The sequence below is a fragment of the Lampris incognitus genome, chromosome 2 (genome assembly GCF_029633865.1).
Source record: "Lampris incognitus isolate fLamInc1 chromosome 2, fLamInc1.hap2, whole genome shotgun sequence".
NCBI classification, from domain to species: domain Eukaryota; kingdom Metazoa; phylum Chordata; class Actinopteri; order Lampriformes; family Lampridae; genus Lampris; species Lampris incognitus.
The window spans coordinates 4,680,236-4,703,356 of NC_079212.1; the positions used below are offsets into that span (position 1 = coordinate 4,680,236).

The 23,121-nt window shown below is 44.3% G+C and overlaps 1 protein-coding gene across 2 annotated transcripts; it reads left to right on the plus strand.

Annotated features, from left to right (window-relative positions):
- Positions 1 to 1,217: 1,217 nt before the first annotated feature.
- On the plus strand, positions 1,218 to 22,804 carry LOC130128676 (sodium-coupled neutral amino acid transporter 3-like). Of its 2 annotated transcripts, none has more exons than XM_056298360.1 (16): positions 1,218 to 1,433; positions 7,470 to 7,591; positions 7,915 to 7,999; positions 8,299 to 8,414; positions 9,771 to 9,844; positions 9,954 to 10,046; positions 10,201 to 10,282; positions 10,389 to 10,471; positions 10,681 to 10,739; positions 10,842 to 10,973; positions 13,138 to 13,217; positions 13,336 to 13,436; positions 13,636 to 13,760; positions 19,433 to 19,577; positions 19,683 to 19,786; positions 20,184 to 22,804. In XM_056298360.1, exons 2-16 carry the CDS (start codon positions 7,551 to 7,553, stop codon positions 20,286 to 20,288), a joined length of 1,425 nt encoding a protein of 474 aa, XP_056154335.1. In that variant the 5' UTR covers positions 1,218 to 1,433; positions 7,470 to 7,550; the 3' UTR covers positions 20,289 to 22,804. The 2 variants fall into 2 exon arrangements, with proteins under 2 accessions (XP_056154335.1, XP_056154342.1); XM_056298367.1 differs by lacking the exon at positions 1,218 to 1,433 and adding an exon at positions 5,143 to 5,247.
- The last annotated feature ends 317 nt before the right edge of the window (positions 22,805 to 23,121 follow it).

The window sequence follows — 23,121 nt, forward strand, 5'->3', positions numbered from 1 at the left end:
AGAATATAATTTACAAAAAAAGCCCTAGCCCTGTTACATTTTTTAATGTATTTTATATTGATGTTATTTCAACCTCTCATCTGTTTTCATTTTCCCTTTTTTCTGTCTTTCCTTTGTATGCACCTGGTCCTATCGTTCTAATATGGCAATGTTATTGCCATGTTGTTTGTAACTTTGAAATCCTTTTTTTTTTTAAAGTACTTACAGTTTAAAGAAACCCTTAGAAATATCTATGCAGTCGAGATTTTCTGACAAGTGTATATATCGTTCATGTAGGTGGTGATTAATGAATCATAAGCAGCAGTAATGCATGCAGCGTTTTCTTATGCTACACGTGGGTCTCCAAAGGGCAAACCATGAGTGAAGACCAAGCTGACTGAAAGGAAGAAGACTCGTTTGTTTCAGTGACTTTTAGCCATGTTTCATTTGCAACAATAAGTGTCCCGAAATGCTATATATATATGCAATATATACCATTTGTGGTATACCATTTGTGTGGCATATATATATATATATATATATATATATATATATATATATATATATATATATATATATATATATATATAAAATAATAATAATAATAATACACCGGCAATGGCAAGACGGCACTCTCGTCCAAAATGAAAGTATTTACATTTTTTGCCGCCCTCCGCGAGGGAATTTACAACCGGATGTTACGTAGCATCGTAAAACGAAAGACGGTGGATTTGGACGCTGTGACTTTATGGGCATATGCACTGACAGACTTACTACATACAATTAAATCAAATAAACAAAAAGCACGTTTGTACAGTTCAATCCATTTGTCCGCAAACAATTCAATATGTACAATTGCTGAGCGTCCTATCGGGGATGAATAAAGGTTATCTTAATACACGCCTATAGCGCCCATGTGGGCTATTTAACGTCCGCCGCGCGCGCGCGCGCGGTAAGCGGCGTTTCCTGTTCCGTTACACCAACTGCCGCTCGAGAATGCGCGGACTCCGCGTGAACGCCGCGCGGCATAGTGACATGGCAGGAAACGGCTTTACCGGGTTCTCTTTACCGCGCGCGCGGCTACGCGGGAACCCTGGATTTGAGAAACTCTCGCGCATGCGCAATCGGCGGCGGATAATGGAGGGGTGGGAGTAAAGTAGAGGTGAGACGGGGCTGAGGTGGACATTAAGCCGGGGTGGGCGTGGGGTGGGGGTGGGGTAGCTGTCGGTTAAGTCGGGATAAATTAAGGTTAGGCTGGGCTTAAGTTACCGCGAGAGTTTCGCAAGGCTAGGGTTACCCCCCCCCCACATCCGCGCGCTGCCTCCTCGTGAGCGGTTCGGGGAGTGGACCAGGCAGCCAGGTTTACACGCAGAGGCAACAGCTGCCTCCTCTAGACTGTAGACTGGACCGGGCTGAAGACTGGACCGGACTGAAGACTGGCCATTGTCGGGGAGGTGAGTATGAGGACAACCTTCTTTCTCTCACACGGTGTCTGCCATGGCAACCGTGTGGACACAGTGGCAGGCTGTCCCTTCATATGTGTGGCAGGCTGTCCCTTCATATGTGTGGCAGGCTGTCCCTTCATATGTGTGGCAGGCTGTCCCTTCATATGTGTGGCAGGCTGTCCCTTCATATGTGTGACAGGCTGTCCCTTCATATGTGTGACAGGCTGTCCCTTCATATGTGTGGCAGGCTGTCCCTTCATATGTGTGACAGGCTGTCCCTTCATATGTGGCAGGCTGTCCCTTCATATGTGTGGCAGGCTGTCCCTTCATATGTGTGGCAGGCTGTCCCTTCATATGTGTGGCAGGCTGTCCCTTCATATGTGTGGCAGGCTGTCCCTTCATATGTGTGGCAGGCTGTCCCTTCATATGTGTGGCAGGCTGTCCCTTCATATGTGGCGGGCTGTCCCTTCATATGTGGCAGGCTGTCCCTTCATATGTGTGGCAGGCTGTCCCTTCATATGTGGCAGGCTGTCCCTTCATATGTGGCAGGCTGTCCCTTCATATGTGTGGCAGGCTGTCCCTTCATATGTGGCAGGCTGTCTCTTCATATGTGTGGCAGGCTGTCCCTTCATATGTGTGGCAGGCTGTCCCTTCATATGTGTGACAGGCTGTCCCTTCATATGTGTGACAGGCTGTCCCTTCATATGTGTGACAGGCTGTCCCTTCATATGTGTGACAGGCTGTCCCTTCATATGTGTGACAGGCTGTCCCTTCATATGTGGCAGGCTGTCCCTTCATATGTGTGGCAGGCTGTCCTGGCAGGCTGTCCCTTCATATGTGTGGCGGGCTGTCCCTTCATATGTGTGGCAGGCTGTCCCGGCAGGCTGTCCCTTCATATGTGTGGCGGGCTGTCCCTTCATATGTGTGGCAGGCTGTCCCTTCATATGTGTGGCAGGCTGTCCCTTCATATGTGTGGCAGGCTGTCCCTTCATATGTGTGGCAGGCTGCCCCTTCATATGTGTGGCAGGCTGTCCCTTCATATGTGTGGCAGGCTGTCCCTTCCTGTGTGGCAGGCTGTCCCTTCATATGTGTGACAGGCTGTCCCTTCATATGTGTGGCAGGCTGTCCCGGCAGGCTGTCCCTTCATATGTGTGGCAGGCTGTCCCTTCATATGTGTGGCAGGCTGTCCCGGCAGGCTGTCCCTTCATATGTGTGGCGGGCTGTCCCTTCATATGTGTGGCAGGCTGTCCCGGCAGGCTGTCCCTTCATATGTGTGGCAGGCTGTCCCTTCATATGTGTGGCAGGCTGTCCCTTCACATGTGGCAGGCTTTCCCTTCATATGTGTGGCAGGCTGTCCCTTCATATGTGTGGCAGGCTGTCCCGGCAGGCTGTCCCTTCATATGTGTGGCGGGCTGTCCCTTCATATGTGTGGCAGGCTGTCCCTTCATATGTGTGGCAGGCTGTCCCTTCATATGTGTGGCAGGCTGTCCCTTCATATGTGTGGCAGGCTGTCCCTTCATATGTGGCAGGCTGTCCCTTCATATGTGTGGCAGGCTGTCCCTTCATATGTGTGGCAGGCTGTCCCTTCATATGTGAGGCAGGCTGTCCCTTCATATGTGGCAGGCTGTCCCTTCATATGTGCCAGGCTGTCCCTTCATATGTGTGGCAGGCTGTCCCTTCATATGTGTGGCAGGCTGTCCCTTCATATGTGAGGCAGGGTGTCCCTTCATATGTGTGGCAGGCTACTAATGAGTGATAATGTTCTAGAGGTTATTGTCTTTCCATTCAACAGGGTGCTGTTTTGGATCGGACAGTTTAGGTTGTAAAGTCGGTGCCAAACCACCCCTTTGTTGAAAATGCTGGCAGCATGTTCAGTTTGTGAGGCGGTATCAGTTTGTGAGGCGGTATCAGTTTGTGAGGCGGTATCAGTTTGTGAGGTGGCATCAGTTTGTGAGGTGGTGTCAGTTTGTGAGGTGGTATATCAGTTTGTGAGGGCATCAGTTTGTGAGGCGGTATCAGTTTGTGAGGTGGCATCAGTTTGTGAGGTGGCATCTGAAAGGACGTACTGAAACACAGCTTATTCCGCTGCAAAGACGCCTTTTGAAATCTCCTCATTTGAAACTTGAAACCGCCCGACTCGAATGTTCCTCCTGAAACTTGCTGGCGCACGAAGCAACAGGTAATGCCAGCGGCGGGGCCGTTGAACGTAAGAGCTTCAATAAATCCTCCTCGAGTTAGCCGAAGCCGAGGAGTGCACCGGGTTGTGTTTTAAACATCTGTCTGGTGTGACCAGTGTAGCTGGCTTCCCCAGAGCCCGTTGGACTGAATACGTGTCTGCCTCTGAGGTCAGGCGAGTCATTGAGGTCAGCGTAGATCTGTGTTGTCCACGTTTTAGATTAAAATCACATGCAAGGTAGTCTGCATTATAAGCAAACACATATATATAGTATATAAATTGTTAATCTTTTTTGCGGTACCAATTGATGGGACCTTGTCACAGTGGTAAGGCTTGACTTCCTGGAGAGGTTTGTGTCACGTCGAGATAAAAGAGCACGTGGGTGTTTCTTGGGTGTGAAACGTTAACTTGCGTTATCACAGAAAGTGGAATCGGTTCATCATGAAACAGCGTTTATCGAGGGGAGAAACCCCTCATTACTCATCTAAGTGACCTCCTCTTCAGTCTCAACTGACTGCAGGTATCCCCCCACCCCTTATAAACAATGCAGTGGCGTAACGGCCAAAAACAACCCTCGGTTTCATATACAAATTGCCGTGACCGTTAATTAGAGTTAGAGTGGCAATGTTGGTTTCGGGCGTTATGCCGCGGTGTTGTTGAAAAAGGCTGGGGATACCTGCAGTCAGTTGGGACTGGAGAGGAGGTCACTTAGACGAGGGGTGAAATGCTTCTCCCTCGATAAACGTGTCCAGATGAACTGATTCCCCCCTTCTGTGGGGTCGAGTTATTACGCCGCACTTCAGTTTGGTGTCTGATTGGCTGGAACTGTGAAGACTTCCACATGAACAGGAAGCATCACAGCCTTTGCTGCGGTTGGCATGACAGTGCCGGTCGCTCGTTATCGTGGGCCTAATGATTTGTCTGTGCCCCGGCACACACTACCTTGTTAGCACGCTGCATGTTTACAGTCTTAAGCAGAATCACATGCAGGCAACCTTTAAAAAGCCCTTATCTCCTAAGCTAATTAACATCACTGTAATGTCCAGCAGGATGTAAACTGTCAGTGAGTATCCGCCCATGCTGTGACGAAGCCCACCTGCACTGGGACGAGGTTAGCCGCTCCTCTCTACCTGCATCGCGTTGTAATGACGGGGTAATTACTCCCTCAGCGGGTCACGTTAGGGGCAAGGCTCATATTTCTCTAGGATTAAATACAGTCTTCAAATACCGTCTCTCCACACGCGTCCACGTGCCACCGCAGTTTTGACTCTTTCCCACCGTGGGACACCTGGAAGGTAGATGGCCTCCTTCTCCGTGGAGCTACAACTGTAACTCAACACCACCTGTGAGTGGTTAAACAAAGGGTTAAAGTTTATGGGTGTTCCCATTTCCCGCTCGCTCTCTCTCTCGCTCTCTCTCTCTCTCTCTCTCTCGCTCTCTCTCTCTCTCAGAGCTTAAGCTCCCCCACTCTCTCCTCCCGTCAATGCCAAGGAGCTTTGGTGAGACGAGAAACTCCTTACTAGCAAGCCGGATATAAACATTGGGAGAAAATAAAGCTGATTGGAAAACTATTGAGGATTTTTTGCTCTGTTAATATATCACTCCCACTTGGTGGAAAGCAGACAAGTCCAGGTCTTGGCCAGCAGGGTAAGTTACTGAATGGGTTGTAGTGTGTGTGTCCCAATAATTAAGGTACCGAGGAAGGGAAGGGCTAACTGTCAATACTGAGCTGGTCTTGCGTCAGACAAGCGCCATGTGTTACACACTGCTGAAAACTAAGGACACAATAGCTTCTATTGTGCTTGATGTACCTCATGTGCAACTGACTGGATAGAGGAAAGATTTCCCATTTTGCACCAACATTATACTGCACACTGTTACTGACATATTGGTCGGTATACAAAGTGTGAACACTTCTTAAAGGGGTTTGCGTGTGTGTGTGTGTGCAGACAATGGGGAGAAAAATTCAAATGACATAATTATGTATACACCCAAGTGGGTTTCTTTAAAGTACATTTTGCTGAGTTGTAAATTCTCACACCGGAGCTTGCTCTCTTTCTTGCTGTCAGCGGCAGGGAAAACAGAGCGAGATTCTAGTTGACCAGGTCCGTCTAGTTTTTCCATTTTACCCCCCGTAAAATAATGAAATATTTGCTTACAAGTAGATTCCAAGCGAGTCCGTGATTGGTCGTAAAACACAGCATATTTTACAGCTAGCTTTACAAACATGCTTGTTTATACATAAAATTGGACGATAGAGAGCAGTCTTGACATTGAGTGCATATGCCTCTATGGCGGTGTTCGCTGGCAGGGGGCCATGGGAACTTGGTTGAGTATGCAGCTAAAGAAAGTTGCTTTGACCAACTTGACCCCAGGCCAGGACGCACGGGCGAGTCAAACCAGTGTTTAGCCTAATTGGTACCTTTTTCCATGATAGCCCGCTGCATATCTCCAGAGGCTGCGGGTGCTCTGGGCGGCCAAGAAAAAAAATGCACCGTTTGTATTTCAAAAGGTCGGGTTAAGGAAAAGCGTAGGAATATATAAAAAGAAATTCCCAGCTCCGTGTGAAACTCGGGCAGTGACACAGTGTACTTGTTGAGCGAGCCCTCAAGGGGTCAGATGTGAAAACCCCGAGGGCAGCCTGACGCGGAGAAGAGGGACTTTGTCCCGTGACCCGGTGGCAGTAGGACAAGACCTGCACCAATTCTCACAGTCTCTCCATGCTAGCTTTGTGCTGTCCGGGTTACAGCCACATAAGTCCCCGCGACAACATTTGTTATTTAAAGCATTTTATGTCACCTAACCTTTGAAAGGACTTACAGACCCCAAATTGGAATTTCCCTGTACTCCGCCAGTGGATTTTATATGTGCTTTGTTGTCTTTTGTGCGTAATGTAATGGGTTGGGACACAACCAACTATGTGAGAGAAACGCTCCGCGGAAAAAAGTCATAAGACACAGCATTCCTGTGACATTTGTAGTGTAAAAAAAAAAAAAAAACACAAAAAAGAAAGGGGTATGTTTTTTCGTTGTGTCCCAAATTGGTGTGTGAAGTGGGGTTTTTTGTATTTTCAGTCTATACTACATCTTTCCTTTCGGCTGTCTCTTGTCAAAGTAGTGTCCAGCCCTCAGACGTATTACATATAGACTTTTGAGTTTACGATGAAGAGACTGAGGGAATTCCCATGTTTGTTCCAGTCTATGCCATTTGGGTATTATTCAATGTCTTCAGAGCAGGAAAATTTTGAATCTTGCGTTCGTCTGATTACGGCATTTAGCTAATGCAGCCCTTTTTCCTTGCACACACGTCCTGTATGCATGCAAGCATTGTACGGGTTTCTAGATTTCTGACCAGGTCATATAGATGTACACCCATTGCACGTTCCTTTCTGGTTATACATGAATGGATGTGGAGGTTTGTAGATTCTTCTGGGGATGAATGGACATGGAAAAATCCAGGACGACGGGGATCTCATGGAAAAATCAGGGATGACACATGCATCCTTGTCTTAAAAGCAATGGAGAAGGGTTAAAGATCTATACTGAAGGTCCACATATGCAGTTTGTTTGTCAGTGGGGAATACATGGGAGGTGAAAAGTGAGCGGCACTAGCTACCAGTAAGCAAGGGGCTAACAAATTTTTATGCAAACAGTGGAAAGTTGGCAAGATCGATGAAATAACACCACTTGAGTGTGACGTGCAAGGCGGGGAGAGTGACATTAAAACTCCCCGAGAGCTCTTATCGACATAAATAAGGAGCTGGGCACAGCCACTGGATTACATAATTTTGGTAATGTTTCTGCCAGACCACCCCTCCAACTGTTGAGAACAACGCACATGACACCTGCTTTCTCGACTTCCCAATCCAGGTGAAAACAAGCAGGAAGGTCTCGTCTATCAACCAAAGCCAAATCTTAGACGTCTCTCGCCTCAAAGCCCTTGCATTTACAATGGAGCTGCAGAAAATGAACGGACACAGCAGAGATGATGGGTAAGTCTCCCACAGTCCAATGACTGGTCACTTAAGTACCAACAGATGGGGGGAAAGGAATTTGGGAAAGATCTGGGCAAAAGTAGTTAAATACACCCAAAGCACCCCCTCCCCCAAAAAACTGATTAAGCGAGCTTGATTTTCTTATCTTATGGATAAGTTTCCTCTACCGGGAGTATCTAAAAGACTTTTAATGCCGTTTTTAAATGTATTGTTGCAGATATTCTCACTGTCCACAGGATAGACGATAGTGTTTGTGTCTCATCTGTTTTGTTTTTGCAGATGTTCACTCAAAATGTCTTCCTTTTTTTTTTAAATTTGAGGTTTGACGGCCTGGAATCCATGGCTGAGCGTGATGAATTTCTGCCACATAAAGGTGGTGGCAGGAAAGAGACTCATTTTACAGACGTAAGTTACTACTTTTTGCTAAGTCCCTGACAGTTAATCGTTCTGTTTAGATTCAGGCTGAATTACTGCAAAAAAAGAAAAACTAAATATTTGAACTAATCGGCTTCAGCCCAAATAAAAGTGAAGGTTTGTAAACCTGTGACGTGAATTAGTCTGGCTGTTTATTTTGGCAAATAAATACCAACTTGAGTTGCTGAGGCCTTATCTCCGTTTTAACTCAAGTGTTTTGACAGAGTGTGTCAAACTGTGTGTGTATGAAGTGGTTTTTCTGAATGATCTTCTCTGTCTTCCTGCTGCAGTTTGAAGGGAAAACTTCATTTGGCATGTCCATCTTTAACCTCAGTAATGCCATTATGGGAAGTGGAATTCTGGGACTTGCTTTTGCAATGTCCAACACCGGAATCATTCTTTTTTTGTGAGTATTGCAGGCCTAACACACAAAGCTACATATGGGTGTGTCCATTTACAGATTGTCGATATGTATTCATATGTTGGGTCTTTATGCTGATGATACACCGTCATTAGAGTGGGCACACTCTGATCTACAGTCTATCCATTGGTCTGTCTCGGTCTTTCCGTCTGTCTCATGAGTATTCGCACATTAATACGACAACCGTCTTGAGTATACATCCTGATCTATCAGAGTGTATATGAGGGCTCATCTACACTGCTTCTCTAAATCAGATTTGAGTGGTTAAAAATAGCCCTTAGTGATCAGATCACAGGCATGCTCGCCTGGATCAGCCCTGTGCTATGTGTTTGGGGGGGTTGGCAAGCCAATGAACTGCGTCACAATCTTCCCCATGCAGGAGTAAAAACTCCAAAAAGGTGTCCCCACCCCTCCTCAAATGGACGGAAATACATGACATTCCTTAAAAATATATATATATATATAATTTTTAAATAAAATCCATGGTAGGCCTCAGAAACTGTAATGTTTCCCGGGGAAACTGACAAGTGAGAGCCTGAGTGCATGACTCACAGACAGGGAGGTTACAGTAACACTCGGTTTAATAGCCAAAAACAGGCAGGGGTCAGTACACAGGGAATCAGTCCAAACAGGTGACCAGATATACAGGCAGACAAGCAGAAACAGGTCCAAAGCACAAGTTCTAGTTACCCGGTTTTCAGTCCAAACAGGAAAATGGACCAGATGAGGGCAGGCAAGAGAAACAAAGTCCAGAAAAAAAAGGCAAAGTCTCAAAAGACGGGTAGACGGGCAGACCATGAACTAGTGAATGCCGGATTACTTGGCTGTACACACAAGACAACCTGGCAGGGGAACAGAGAAATCAGGGGAGTGAGCATATGTGCTAGGGAGCTAATGAAGGAACTGGGGAACAGGTGTGGTATACACAGGGTTGACTGATGGCAAAAACAGGGGCAGGAACTGAAATGACAACACAGGTGAGTATTTCAAAATAAAACAGGAAAGACAACGGAAAATGACTGAGGTTATAATGAGTAAATGAACTGATATAATCAGGTATGTCTCTCTTTAAATGTGTGTGAAGGTCTTTAATATGAAGACTAGGGTCCCTAAGTATGTAGCTGCTTTTTTTTTGGGGGGGGGGGGTGTGGAATTGTCCATTTACAACAGGACTGGATGACTGCTATACAATTAAACACTTAATGCATGTATTCCTTAGGAATATCTTCCACCTAAACAAGAATGGTGTGGGAATTGGTTGACTCACTGACTTGTATGCCCATCATGTAGTCTTTAAGTGATTATATGTCCATAACAGATGTCCATTATCATGTGTTGCAGAATCCTGTTGCTGTTCATTGCTATTCTGTCAGCCTATTCCATCCACCTCCTGTTGAGAAGTGCTGGAGTCGTCGGTAAATGTTCAGAAAATTCAGTCTGTGTAACTTAGCACACGTGATCGAAACTAAAATAACATCTGTCCTCATGTCTAGTCTCACATGCGCGCCAAATGTTTGTGTTCAGGTATCCGGGCCTATGAGCAGCTTGGAAACCGCGCTTTTGGAGGCCCGGGCAAATTATTAGCCGCCTGCATCATAACAGTACACAACATAGGAGGTAATGGGAGAATATGCTATGTCATTGATGTCATTTATGTTAAGTTTCCAAAACCCCACTTAAAAAAAATCTCATTTTCACATAACTAATACTATATATCTTAATATATCTTAATGGTAATTGGAAGGAATTAATTGTCTTCACTTTAATTCAGCAATGTCCAGCTACCTCTTCATTGTTAAATCTGAGCTCCCACTGGTCATTCAAGCGTTCCTTGGAAAATACGAAAACACAGGGTAAGTATGACAGTGATGTTGTTGTCATTCACTAATGGATAGTCGAGTAGCTGTCATATTTGTTGCACTCATTATTTGGTCATCCATTTATCTGTCTACCTCTTAGAGAGTGGTTCTTGGAGGGAAACTACCTGATCATTATTGTTAGTGCTGCCATCATCCTTCCACTAGCAGTCATGAAACAACTTGGTATGTTCTCCATCCCATACTGACCTGTTCCTTTTCAGTCCTTATACTTTCTCATTACCCTTCCATCTCTCCACTCTTATCCATTCTTGTTTTGTCGATAGTTTTTGTTTTTTTGTTCCGTGCTGAAGTCCAACTAACATCAAAACCAGATGTTATTTCTTGTCAGCATCACAAATCATTCTTTAATTCTTGTTACTGTTGTGATAAAGGGTACCTGGGCTATACGAGTGGCTTCTCCCTTTCCTGCATGGTCTTCTTCCTCATTTCGGTGAGTCTATTTGACCCGTCGTAGAAAGTGAACTACAGTAGTGCTATTATATAAACATGTGGATTTTAAATCTTCCGTTAATGAGAGGGTGCGTCTTACCAGGTCATCTACAAGAAGTTCAACATTCCCTGTCCTCTTCCCGCGAAGCACGTGAACATGACTGAAATTGCTAAGGATTTCACTAATGGGACAGATGACTTCTGTGAGCCCAAGATGTTCACCATCAACTCACAGGTTAGAGAGAACTACAAGTTCATATGGCCTCTGGTCATTTTTATTGTGTTTCCACAGTGGTAATTTAGTACAGTAGTAGCCCGCCATGTTCCGTTTCATAACGTCAGCAGATTTGTTAGTTATTTGCAGCTGTTCCGTAGCTTTGCCTCAACAACAGTTAATTTACCCCCAGATTTACAAAGACACATGCAAACAAGTAGAGCGCACTGGAAATAAATCACCTCTTTAGCATGATGTAAATTTCATGCCCAAATTAGGGACCCTGTTTCAGTCCAATGTAAAAATCCATAGGGGTATAAAATAATTGCCCTTAACTATGTCCACTGCCAACTTTGACTTTTTGCACTTTTGAGGCCTGCTGTTTTATGCATTTCTAGATTGTTTGTGGTGGATCTTGATCAATGTAATAGCTGCATTTGGAAACTGCAAGCAATTGATAGCTTAGCATAAGCTGTATTTGCCCCTGACATCTACCAGATAATGAAGACTTAATTTGGGGGGGGGGCACACAATGATGATCATATCTCTTCAAGAAAAGTTTCAACAACTCCCCTTCTCATGTCCCTACACTGGCTCCCAGTAGCTGCTTGCGTCCGGTTTAAGACTCTGGTGCTATTCTACAGGGCAGTGAAAGGAACAGCTCCTTCCTATCTCCAGGCCATGGTCAAGCCCCACACCCCCGCTCGACCACTTCGCTCTGCTGCCTCGGGACGCCTGGTTGCCCCGTCGCTCAGAGGCCCCTGCTGCCGATCGACCCGGTCACGGCTCTTTTCTTTCCTGGCCCCACAGTGGTGGAATGAACTCCCCACTGATGTCAGGACAGCGGAGTCGCTGCCCATCTTTCGGCGCAGGTTGAAAACTCACCTCTTTAAGAACTACTACTCTGACTACCCTGTCACTTGTTCTTAGCACTTATTGTATTCACTCATTTAAAAAACCAAAAAATCTCTTTCTTGCGCTTTTACTTTAGCACTGGTTTTGCTCTTAGATGCTTGTTTAGATGCACTTATGACCTCTGATGACTAGTAGTTCTCCTGATTCCCTACGTTAAATGATGCACTTATTGTAAGTCGCTTTGGATAAAAGCGTCGGCTAAATGACTGTAATGTAATATAATGTAGCCATTAACAACTAATCATATAACATAGTAGCAAGGATAACATTGACAAGTGGCAGATTAGGTAAAAGTGTACTCTTGTAGCCAGGTAATGTAACATCTGTACCATAGTTGCTAGCAAAATAATTTCTAAAAATTTACTAACAGTATGTAATAACCTCATCATGTCATTTCTACTTATACTACTCAATATATTTTAAAAGCAGAATGACTGGCAAACAGGATCAAAAAACCCAATTCACTAGCGTGAGAGCCTTAAATGTAATATCAAATGACGTTAAAATGAGCTCCATCGCAATTAGCCAATTAGAATACCGGCTGTACCAATACCAAGGGATTGGTTTTTATCTGGAGAGATGTGCGCTGTGCACCGAAAGACCCCGAGGCTAAAAGATACAGCCCGGCCAAAAGTTTGTGCCAGGCAGCTGCTGCTATCCCTCTGGCCTGTGGCTCCAATTCATCTTTTATTTCTTCCAGATGAGAAAGAATCACATGGCTTGGCAACCTGCGCTGCTCCTCATTCTCAGACATGCCAAATAGGGCAGCTAATGCATCCATGAAATACTCTCCCTCATCTTGATCCTCTTCTTCGTCTCCACCGCTCTGTGCCCAGAGTAAAAGCAGCAGCCATGTTCGCCATGTCTAAAATAGAATATGCTTTTACCGGCCATTAAACACCACACACAATTCTGAATGAAATTTGCAGGTTTTCCTTTGGGAAGTACCACAGAGGGTGCAATCATGATCATTTGCATAATTTCCTTCAGTTTTGCGCCTTCCAGTTGACACACCTAAAACATTAATTGGCTCAAAAGTGTAATACCCCATGTCAGTAAATCAGATATACTTTTTTTATGCACATAATGCTGTCAGCACCACCCCAAACCTTAATTAATCAATCAATCAGTCAATGACAGACTGACTGGTTAGTTACATGATTGACTGACTGGCTGATTGATTGGTGAAATCTGGGGCTTAGTCTTAAAACGAGCCACAGACTCAGACAATGTTTCATGTGGCACTTATTGGGCTTTTTGTGGCTTTCAGACAGCATACACCATCCCAATCCTGGCCTTCGCTTTTGTTTGTCACCCCGAGGTGCTCCCCATCTACACTGAGCTACGCAAGTAAGTCACAACGCCATCTTCATTCTGCTATCCAAATCTACAGTATATCCAAAGTGTGATTCCTACATTCGTAGAGAGAAGTTTGGTGTGAACATCTCGGTTTAACTTTCATCCCTAGTGCTACCAAGAAACGCATGCAGACTGTTGCCAACATCTCCGTCCTGGCCATGTTCACCATGTACCTGCTCACGGCGCTTTTCGGTTACCTGACCTTTCACGGTAAGAGACTGCTTACTTATGAGAGACAAGCGTCACCTCTTTCTGTAGTTGTGAACTGTTAGATTTAAAATGAATGGCTTGAATCTGAGGTCTTTGCGTGTTCCGACTGCTGTTAACCTCTGCGTAGTTGTTGTATCACTGGGATGAGGGGCTGGGACATGCGAGATATCACAGGATGTCTCTACTTTTTTATGGGTAGGTGCCGTGGAGTCAGAGCTGTTGCACACCTACAGTCAAGTGGACCCCTTGGATACGCTGATCTTGTGTGTTCGTCTGGCGGTGCTGGTTGCTGTCACTCTGACTGTGCCCGTTGTCCTCTTCCCGGTGAGACGCGCATCTTTCGAAACACAATTTCAATTTAATGGGCCTCATTCACCAACAGAGCACGTGCATAAACGCAAGGCAAGGCAAGTTTATTTGTATAGCACCTTATCATCGCAGAGGTCATTCAAAGTGCTTTACAGGCAAAAGATAAGGAGAGAAAAAAAAACACTGTGTGCTCACGTTTTAAGCAACATTTTAGGATTCATCAATGTATTCTTGAATTTGTTCTTACTGTACAAACAAATCTACATCTACCTCAGACCACTCATTAATCCTCAAGTCCCCAGAGTCTTAGAAAATGATATGGCTATGGGAAAGTCCCCAGGCGTGGATGGCTTTTCCATTGAATACTATCAGAAATGTTTGGATATATTGGCTCCTATCTTCTTCTTTTCTTTTTTTTAGATTATTTTTTGGCATTCTCCTTCTTTATTAGATAGCGATAGTCGAGAGAGACAGGAAAGGCAGGGGATGACATGCAGCAAAGGGCCTGGGCTGGATTCAAACCCAGCACTATAATAACGACTCAGCCTTATGTGGTACGGGCTCTACCAAGTGAGCTAACAGGGCATCCCCATATTGGCAGAGGTGGAAAACCTAGCTTCAGAAGGTAGAAGTACGAACCATGTATTTGCTCCACCCATGGACTAAACCAGCTGATTTCACTAGTTAGTTCTCCTACCTGGCTGACGTGTTGTGCTAATTAGAATCAGCTGGTTTAGTGCGTGGGTGGAGCAAATACATGGTTAGTACTTCTACTTTCTGAAGCGGAGTTTTCCACTGCTGCATATTGGCTCCTATCTTAACAAAAGTTTATCTGGAAACATTCCATTTGGAGTCCATGCCTAGTACATTTAATAAAGCATCAATATCATTAATTCCGGGAAAAAAAAACAGAGATGCAATATATCCCTCAAATTATTGACCTATAAGCTTAATTAATGGGGAATGTAAAATACTGACTAAAGTATTAGCTTCATGATTGGAGAAAGTGTTACCATCTATAATTAATGCTGACCAGGTTGGCTTCATCAAAGGAAGGCCCTCAGCTGACAACTTAAGGAGATTACTACATTTAATATGGTTGAACTCCTCCCTGGGTGCTGAAAAGGCTTTCGACAGGGTGGAATGGAGATTCCCAAGTATGGCTCTGTCATTCTTTGGGTCTGGCTCTGTGTTTAGATTGTGGATCAGCACTGTGAATAAAAACCCTAAGACTGCTGTTATTACAAATGACATAATTTCCCCATTCTTCAATATCTTGTGAAGAACATACCAAAGTTGCCCCCTCTCTCCGTTGTTATTCACAATTTTCTTGAAACCTTTGCAATCATGATTAGCGCAGATCCAAATATTAGAGGGACGAAGGGAGCTGGAAAGAAGCTGATGATTTATGCTGATGATGTTTTATTACTTATTAGCGACCCCTCTAACTCCCTACCCCCATTAATGAATGCTATCCAATTATATTCTGAGTTGTCTGGTTACAAAATCAACTGCAGTAAAGCTGAGGCTATGCCACCGTCAAGATCTTGTGATAAAAATCCAGTGTCTCAATTCAATTTTAACTGGGTGCCAGTTGTAATGAAGTCTCTAGGGGTTAAAATCAGTCTGAATCGGATGAAATAATTACTTTCAATTATGACCCACTACTGGGCAAAATGAAAAATAATCTGGATAAACGGGGAGCACGGAGACTATCACTTTGGGGTACAGTGAATGTAGTCAAAATTGTTGTAGCTCCTCCGTTTAATTATCGCTGTATGATGCTTCCTTTGAAGATCTCTGATTTGATTTATACACAGTACAATAAAATTATCAAAGATTTTATATGGAATAAGAAGAAGCCCAGAATCAAAATGAGTAAGATGTGTATGGGCAAGGACAAAGGAGGACTCGGTTTACCAGATGTCAAGGTTTATAATCTATATTTTGAGAAAATCAAACTAGCTAAACAATGGGTTAGAGCTCATCCGGATTCAGACTGGGTAACTATAGAACGGAGCCTGACTGCACCATATTGCTCAAGGAATGTGTAGAATACAATCCATAAAACTTGCAGAATGTCACCAGTCATACTTCTCACTCTGGAATAACCCTAACATACGCATTGGGAAAAGAATGGTATATTGGAAAGAATGGCAGTCTAAAGGGAGTAAACACAATTGGTGATTTGTATGAAAAAGGAATATTTATGCCATATCTTGATTTGCAGAAGAAATATAAACTTGTAAATAAGGGGAATTTCTGGATATATTTACAAATGAGACATTGCATTGGTAGGACATTCAAGAACAGTGAACCACTAAGTAACCATTTAACTGAGTACCTCATATTACCTTGGGAAGTTCATAAAGCGTCAGTGTTTTACAAAGTGTTCAAACACTCCACAAGCGATTCCTGTAATATTCACAAAGTAATAATGATAGAAGGACCTTGCAATTGATTATTAAAGACTAGAAGAGTGCACTCAGTAGAGTGCAGATCCCCGCCAGGTGTATCTCCCCTTCTCTGGTGTTTGGACTTGGCGACAGACCACCCCTTTTTTCACCTACTGGGAGAAGGGAAAATACGGAGGCACTGCCTGCGTATCGTCCCTTCTCCAGTGCTCAGACTTGGGCGAAAAACCAGCTGAGGAGTTAGCATTTAAATGCAGTATAAAACAGGTTTTTCAAAGGTTTTGAATCACCGCAACCACGAGAGGTCCTTAATCATATAGCCACAACTGTGCACTAAAAATCATTAGGCTGACAGGCCTACTAGTATGCAAGATTAGCAAATACATGCAAGATTGGCAGATACATGCACACACAGAAATAAAAACCAGTGTTTTTCCTGCCATTATAAGACTTTTGCACAGAGTACAAGTCGATTGAAGAGGAAATATGGGCAAAAATTTAATATGCAGCACTCAAACTAAAAAAATCTACCGAATAAAAAGATTTTGCTTGTCAGTCTGTGGATGCGGAGTCTCCTTGGCAGACCCCCACGCAAATGCGACCAACAGGAACTTGCACTCTACAAAAAGAAAAGGTTTGCTGTGCAACCATTTTCGTCTAACCCTAACCCTTTATTTTCATAATATAATATAGCTGGGTAAACCGTTTATGGTCAGGCATGTGTGACTCACATCTACAGTTGACTCAGATCGGGCAGGGATAAGAATCTGCAACACTTCCTGTTCTGACTGCAACCCTGAGAAAGTTGCTCTTTTATAACTTTTGCATTTTTTGAATTATCAGAATTCTTTTGATAACTTCTCATCATGTCACTGTCCGATCCGAATCGACCATAGATGTGGGTCACGCATGCACACTATTGACTTAGATCGGGCAGCGAGTGAGCCAGAGAGGGAATGAAGAGAGGGAGCGGCGATAGCAAAAAGAAACATTTTTCGAAGGTTTCTAATCACTGCAATCATGAGAGGTTCTTCATCATCCAGTCATAACTGTGAACAAACAATTTAGGCTGATAGGTCCAGTAGTTTGCGAGATTAGCTATGGACAGGCGTGCGCGGGATATTTTTCATTATTATTATTTTTTAAACGTTTCTCTGAATTCTTTTTCACCCCCTCCCCGGCCCCCATTTTTAGTTTTACGTTTTTCAGATTTTCATTCACTTTTGTGCTCACAATGCCTCACACTTGAATTTTGTTAATCCATTTCATTCCATTATACAGACATACAAAATACTGCGGTCCTTAGAACAAACATTTTAGAAAATCTCTTTTCTTCAGAATTAGCTTTTGTCAAGTCCTCTGCTTACATTCATCCATCCGTTATCCAAACTGCTTATCCTATGTAGAGTCGTGGGGATGCTGGAGCCTATCCCAGCAGTCATTGGGTGGCAAGCGGGGAAACACCCTGGACGAGCTGCCAGTCCATCCCAGCCCCCCCCACCCCACCCACACACAGACACAGACACACACAAGGCCCCCCCCCCCACACACACACATCCCTTCCAGGCTATTTGCCTGGCGGGGATAAGTGGTCAGATATTATATCAAATGTGGGGGGAAACATCAGAGAAGCTAAGGGAAATTTATTCAATACGAAACAGTACAGAGATAGCATATCAAAAGCAAATTAAAATCAAATCAACTAGACTTGACACAATGGGAACTGCTGATAACCAAGGCTGGACGTGTAAGAGCAACCTCGGCACATATTTGCACATGATCTGGGAGTGTTCCACGGTTAACCCGTTCTGGTGTAACGTTTTGGAGATGCTGGGGAATTGGTTGGGTTCCACTCTGCAACCTCTATAACCACGCTTTGCTGCAATGCTCCAAAAAAGAAATAAAAATGTAATTGTAAAAAAAATGAAAATAAAAATATATGATATAAAAAACTAAAAAAAAAGTAATATTACGGCTAAACTTTATCCAAAAAAACCACAATTTTAAAAAATTGGTAAATAGTTAATTTTCAAAATTTCCAACTGTCTTTACAAATGACTCATATACTCAATGATAAATACTTTTGTGATAATTAACGATATTGAAAATGAAAAACATTTCTTGCTCCCACTCTTACCCAACCAACAATGGTTTAGTTTTATGAATAGGTGATGCCTAGGAATTTACTTTATTATCCAACCACAATGAAACAACATGGCTCGCTGCAGCTACCGCTTTTGTTTTTTACCCATAGGGGCCATATTTCACTTTTTCATTATGAGTCACCTCCTGCACTTGTCTATCGCTGTGCCATTCTCTTGAGTCGGCAACTAGACCCTTCTCATAATGAGGAATCAGGGCAGGGTATTAGTGCTAACTGGAAAGTTTGGCCTATGATTTAAGAATGATCCAGAATCACCAATATATGCACGTAGGTAAGAAAGAAACTGGCGTCCGGGTAGCGTAGTGGTCTATTCTATTGCCTACCAACACAGGGATTCGAACCAGTGATCCCAATGTTCCGGCTTGGTCGGGCGTCCCTACAGACACAATTGGCCGTGTCTGCAGGTGGGATGCCGGATGTGGGTATGTGTCCTGGTCGCTGCACTAGCGCCTCCTCTGGTCGGTCAGGGCACTTGTTTGAGGGGGAGAGGGAACTGGGGGGAATAGCGTGATCCTCCCACGCGCTACGTCCCCCTGGTGAAACTCCTCACTGTCAGGTGAAAAGAAGCGGCTGGTGACTCCACATGTATGGGAGGAGGCATGTGGTAGTCTGCAGCCCTCCCCGGATCGGCAGAGGGGGTGGAGCAGAGACCGGGACGGCTCGGAAGAGTTGGTGGGGTAATTGGCCAGGTACAATTGGGGAGAAAAAAGGGGAAAATACCACCCCCCCCCCAAGAAAAAAGAAAAAAGAAAAAGAAACTGATTGGTCTACACACGTCTTGAATCTGGCAGAAATTTTGGGTACACACTTTTTTTGGCACAAAGTAAGATAATTTCTAAGCACTTGTTAGTGAAGGATGACCCAGTGTCTATACCCAGGGAAAAAAAGGGTGCAAAAACGTCACTGGTGACGGTTGTATTTACGTCTTGCGATGGTTAAGTGGGAATCAGCCAAGGAATGCTCGAGATTGGTACGATACTGTGTCGGATATGTTAGTTCTCCTTTCTCCTGGTGATACTATGTTGTCCCGCTAAAACCTGTCTCTACTGCTTTCCCCCCACCCTTTCTCTTTGTCCTCTACCCCCCCCCCCCTTTTCCAATCACCTCAGATCCGCAGGGCCATAATGCAGATTCTGTTCCCAGACAAACCCTTCCATTGGGTCAGACACATCTGTATTGCGATTTGCCTCATCGCTATCGTCAACCTGCTTGTTATCTTCGTCCCCTCGATCCGAGACATCTTTGGCCTCATTGGTATGTCCTTGCAGGTGGAACAGCTTATCGGACTGCGGCTTCAGCTGTGTGCCGTGTTCATTTTGAATCACTTTTCTTTCCTCCTCACCTCTTCCCTCTTTTAAGGGGCCACTTCTGCACCCAGCCTCATCTTCATCCTCCCTGGTATCTTCTACATCCGGATCGTTCCCGAAGAACAGGAGCCTTTGCTGTCCAGACCCAAGATTCAGGTAACACCGGCTTCCTCCAACTATATTATGGATTGTGCTTTGGTGTTTTGTGAAAACTTTAAAGGTAAATCGTGTAGCCCGTATGTTCAATTTAAGACGTACATTCAGCATAATTTCATGGAACAATCAGGCCAGCAGTTTTGAACGTTCAACTTCCTCAGTGTTATACTCTTCTTCAACTGTGGTACTTTCCATGACAGCATAATTAAAATTTTCTTGCAGCTATCTTAGGTCTATCGAAGGAAATTCCCATTGTACATCACAAATTATCAGTTTCTGTTCATTCCGGTTCTACAACGCAGTCCTCATTTGCAACATTTGCACATGAAAACCTTTTTTGGTTTGTTTGTTTAAGATTTGTTTACATTTCTGCTTCCCTCTTTTTCCTCCCCTGCAGGCTGCATGCTTTGCCGCATTGGGATTCATCTTCATGGTAATGAGTTTGTCGTTCATTGTCATTGACTGGGTGACCGGAGAGGCTCGAAGTGGAAGTGGCCACTAACCATCGCAGCTTAAAACAAGTATTACATACAGAATGCCAACCAAAGCCCTCCCAGTCATTAAATTACCCCCGATCTGCTCAATACCAAAGCCAAAGAAGAGTGTTTGGCTACACAAGAGGAGGGATATGCAACGAACCTTCCCCCTACAAGAAAAGAGTTTTGACTTTTAGTGGGCAGACAGTAGGTCACGATTGGAGGAGAGGACACAGACCCACAAGATAAACCAACCACTGTGTTCCAACCAAGAAAACGGCACTGTGGCTCACATTAAGGATGTTTTTGAAGGCACTAGCAGAGATGCTGGAGAGACCGGCAAGTGAATGAAAAACAGATAGGAACACCATGAGTGATGAGAAGGGACAGAGTGAATCAAATGGAAATACCATTTTTTAGTTCGATGTTCCAAGTTTGATGATGCAGGATGCATGCGCGGGTAACCTATAGGGAGTAGCTCGGTCACTGCCACATTCATTTCTGTAATACATATGCCCACCCTGCCATTCCAATTTTAACACATTAGAAAACACACCGATGAGCCAAAACATTATGACCGCCTACCTAAAATGCTGTTGGTCCTCCCTGTGTCCCCAAATCAGCACCGACCCCGCTGAGGCATGGACTCTACAAGACCCCTGAAGGTATCCTGTGGTATGCTGCACCAAAACATTAGCAGCAGATCCTCCAAGTTCTGTAAGTTGCAAGTTGGAGCCACCGTGGATCGGATTTGTCGGTCCAGCACATCCCACAGATGCTCAATCGGATTGAGAGCTGGTGAATCTGGAGGCCAGGGCAACACCTTGAACACTTTATGATGTTCCTCAAATCATTCCTAAACAATGTGTGCAGTGTGGCAGGGTGCACTATCCTGCGGAAAGAGGCCACTTCCATCAGGGAATACTGTTACCATGAAGGGTTGTACCTGGTCTGTTTAGGTGTTTAGGTAGGTGGCACGTGGCAAATTGACATCAACATGAATGGCTAGACCCAGGATTTCCCAGCAGGGCATTGCCCAGAGCATCACACTCCCTCCACCGGCTTGTCGCCTTCCCACAGTGCATCCTGGTGTCATCACTTCCCCAGGTAAACAGCACACACGTACACGGCCATCCAAGTGATGTAAAAGAAAATGGGACTCATTTGACCAGGCGACCTTCTTCCAACTGATCCAAGGTCCAGTTCCAACACTCGCATGCCCATTGTAGGGGTTTTCGATTGTGAACAGGGGTCATCATAGGCACTCTGATGGGTCTGTGGCTACACAGCAGGGTGCAATGCACAGTGTGGTGACACATTCCTCCCGTAACCATCGTTAAAATTTTCTGTGACTTGTGCTACAGTAGACTTATGTCGGTTTGAACCAGATGGGGAGAGCCTTCATTGCCCTTGCACATTGATGTGCTTGGGTGCCCAACACCCTGTTGCCAGTTTTTGGTTTGTCCCTCCTTGGACCACTGTTGGACCGGCAGCACCCCACAACCCTTGCTGTTTCAGAGATGCTCTGGCCCAGTCGTCTGGCCATAACCATTATGCCCTTGTCAAATTTGCTCAGGTCTTTACTCCTGCCCATTTCTCCTGCATCCACACGTTGACTACAAGAACTGATTGTTCGCTTACCATCTAGTCTACCCAGACCTTGACATGTGCCCTTGTTTGGAGATGATCAACACTATTCGGTTCGCCTATAAGTGGTCATAATGTTTTGGCTCATCTGTGTAACACAAACATGGCGACATGTTGCAGGTAATGGTAAAAAAAAAAGAAGCACATCTCACTCAGTTCTTTCATCAATGGTGGTTTTGTTATGTATTTGTCCAAGCAAAACTATTTTTGCATTGATGTCCAAATAATTTTATCTGTGAAGTCAACCACACTAACGTTTTCAATCGATCAAGGATTGATGACTTTTTCAAAAACGGGAGGCTTCTAGTGTGTTGAATGTTGTTTTTATTCCTCTATCCAAAGGTTTTAATATAAGTGTTGTGAAGGTCCTTCATCTTTAACGTTGAGTCGAAGTTGACTACACTAAGAGTACTATGATCTGGCAAATGCCAGCGCAATGTTAAATGCAGTTCATATTAAAGTCTTTTAAATACAAACATATTCTTACTTCTGTATTACGTGAATCTACAGAAGAAGACGGTCTTAACCTCATGACACGAGATGTTTGTTGTTTGTCGTCTGTGTAAAAAAAAATAAAAAAATCCATAGCTGCAGACCGGAGAGTGTGGACATGAATGTCAGCTCGAGGTAGGCTGAAGAAGGCTTGCTACCAGTTTATAACCGTGTACAGCGACGGCGATTACCTGATGAGACGGTGCTTTCGAAAGCGGTGTGAAAAATGTATTTTTGTAAGCAGTCCCAGAAACTGTTGCAAATGGTCAATATGTGATCCCCGGACCTCCTTTCAGACAATTCTGGCTTTGACCTCGAAAATTGACTTAAAATGTATGTTTTGGTTTGCTGTTCTTCCTGTACATTTTTAAATTAATTTGCTATCTGTCAATAAAGTTCGTACTCTGTCATTTGTACAAATGCTTGTACATCCTTATGAATACACTCTTATTGTCTGTGCAGAAGAGACCTGTTCCTATATACATGCTCATTTTTTAAAACAGTCATATTGTGAACGCACAAACAAGGGGAACACCCAATACAGTCAGAGCACACTGCCTGCTCCAAAAATGGAAGTAATGAGTTGTTTTATGCACAGCGGAGGAGAGAGAGACAGAGGAAAAGTGGGGGTTAAAAGCGTGTGGTTGTCCGTTTCCTGCTCTGAGTCGCTCTGCACATCGCACATTGCAGAAGAGAAACTTCCTCAACACTGTTGCTCAG